General features: G+C 37.4%; 1 protein-coding gene across 1 annotated transcript in view; it reads left to right on the top strand.

The window, feature by feature from the left end:
* LOC109545592 (glutamate receptor ionotropic, kainate 2) overlaps positions 1-2,549 on the top strand; it is a gene marked incomplete in the record, with an annotated part of 8,096 nt that overhangs the window by 1,267 nt on the left and 4,280 nt on the right. Inside the window, 4 exon segments of the mRNA XM_048666660.1 lie at positions 384-533; positions 597-939; positions 1,459-1,600; positions 1,674-1,808. Coding sequence (XP_048522617.1) covers positions 384-533; positions 597-939; positions 1,459-1,600; positions 1,674-1,808 — 770 coding nt within the window.

Genomic DNA, 2,549 nt, shown 5'->3' with positions numbered 1-2,549 from the left:
GATGCAAGCCACACGTGCTTGCGAAACGTCAAGAAGAAATTCTACCGAACGACGGCCTAAAAACCCGAAAAACCCACTTGTTTCAAGGAATGGCCTCGAAAGTCTATCTCTTTTGATAGAAGAATTTTGATTAAATTTTTCTAAACCAGAAAATGGGCATCAGGATTGGAGACTTTTTGGGTTTAGTTAATTTCTCTACCCAGCAGTTTCCAGAGCAGAATTTATTGGATCCCTAGCTGGCAGCGATAGTTTTCTTTTGGTCATAAATGGTGATAATGTGAGCTTCCGCTTGTATAAAACAACCAAAATCCCAGTGGAAATGCGTGTTTTTGCCACCCTGCCAGAGTTTCTAGAAAATTGTCTAGGATTTTGCCACTTTGTAGCCATTTTCCTTGACGATGACGAGTATGTGGAAGAAACAACGTTTGCAGTAAAGAACACACTGAAAATTCTCAGGGCCAAAACCACGTATCAAGTGACTGAGCACATCATCAAGTTGAGCAAAGAAAGCTCCTTTGAAGCTGGACAATTCGGTAACAAATTTTCCCCAACAGTGAAGAGAGCATTGCTTTTAACATTTGATCTTCATGCTCCAGTGTGCGACCTGATTCGCAATGGAGTGAGTGCAATATTCGGTCCAGAATCGCCAGAAAACAACGAAATCATCCAGTCAGTAGCTGCAAGCTTGCAAATCCCGTACTTCCAGAATAGTTGGAATCCTCAAGAAGAAGCAGCCACATCGGTGTTCAACTTGCGTCCGAACTCGGACGCTTTGTCCCGCGCTTTGGCCGCCCTCGTCCGGGAAAACGACTGGAAAACCTACACAGTCATGTACGAAAACGAGGACAGTCTTTTGAGGCTCCGAGAGACACTCAAACAGAGGAAACCGAACGATTTGTCCATAGCCTTTATCTGTTTAGGATCTGGGCCGGATTATCGGTGAGATTTTCAATATTTTTTTGGGAATTTGCTCAGTTTTTTCTTAACCAGAATAAACGATTTGCGTTTGAGGGAAGGCGAAATTATCCCATTTCAGGGGAATCAGTTACAGTTTCCATTTTGCAACTGTCTGCTAGACTTGAATTATAAAGACAGCGCGGTGAAAAATCGATGTTTCAAGGAAGACGAATGCTTCTCAAACTGAAAGCCTTTGGGAGGTTTAGTAAGCACATTTGGAGCAATTTTCCTCAATAACTCAAACGGATTTCTTCAGCAATTTTTCTATCCTGATTTTATCATCATTTAGAATTTAGTTTTAGCACCAGAAATTTGTTTTCACTGTTACCAGCTGAGGGCTTAAGGGCCTTTTCCTGCCGGTATCTTTTGTGCGTGTTTTGATCAACCTTTAATCGATTTTTCAATTGCGAGTGATTTTGGTCTGGTTTTTTATTGCTGCGGCTTTCTAAACAAAAAATATTAACTGAAACACTGTTAACACACTTTTTCATTTGCTTGCAGGACGGTGTTGAAACAAATCAAAAAAACCTTAGATACGAGGTTCATATTGGACTGTAAGGCTGATCGTATATTAGACATTTTCCGGCAAGCCAAAGAAGTGGGGCTCCTCAAGGATTACCACAGCTATATTTTAACAGATTTGGTAAGTCTTAAAAATCAATTTTCAATTAATGAGCACAATTTTTTGATGTTGTCTTCTTTGCTGCCTTTTCTAGGATGCGCATTCTTTAGACTGGTCAGAGTTCAATGAAGTGGTTTCAAACATATCCAGCATCCGACTTATGGATCATGAGAGTGACGCTGCAAAGAATATAGGAAAACTTTGGAGAATCGATCCGAAACGCATTAAGGTAAGTCGGGCCCAGTATTAAATTTAAGACAAAATCCAATCATTGTACATACTTTCCTGACTGTGTTTCAGTCATTTATTGTCTATTTATCAATTAAAATACGTTTCGGTGTTTTCCACCATCATCAGTTTGTCTGAAATAACAGATAGTAAAAAAATGTTTTCATTAATTTAAAAAACAATCACAGTTCGTCAACAGCTTCATCATATCACACACTAATATACATCACAATTGCAACACTTTAAAACATTCTAAGATTAATTAGGCGTGATTAGTCAGGACAATCAGAAATAAATTGTGGAACATCTTAACAAATTTCAAAGGTCAAACAAAACACAAATAAAAGTATGGCATGTCATGTTAATGGACTGATAAATGAAACAAACATTTGCATACTAACAGCAGATAAATGTAACAAAACTGTAATTATGTTAAAAAGTGAATACAAAACGAAATGCTAGGCTTAATAAATGATATAAAAACATATAAACCGGAAAAAAAAGATCTTACTACCAATATACAAACAAAACTGAATAAAATAATAAATTTATGGCATCAAAAGAAATTCATAATCGATAATTTGAAACGAACACCAGCTTGCAACAATGGCCGAGCACCATTTATATATGGCCTACCAAAACTTTATAAGGAAAACATTCCATTACGACCGATAGTTAGTAACATAAATGCTCCAACGTACCAATTATCTAAATATCTGTCAGCAGTTTTGAGTAATGTATT

Source organism: Dendroctonus ponderosae, unplaced genomic scaffold, assembly GCF_020466585.1.
Source record: "Dendroctonus ponderosae isolate FM_Combo_2020 unplaced genomic scaffold, Dpon_F_20191213v2 Dpon_F_20191213_5, whole genome shotgun sequence".
NCBI classification, from domain to species: Eukaryota; Metazoa; Arthropoda; class Insecta; order Coleoptera; family Curculionidae; genus Dendroctonus; species Dendroctonus ponderosae.
The sequence above is the reverse complement of the archived record's forward strand: the minus strand, read 5'-3'. Positions and strand labels throughout refer to the sequence as shown.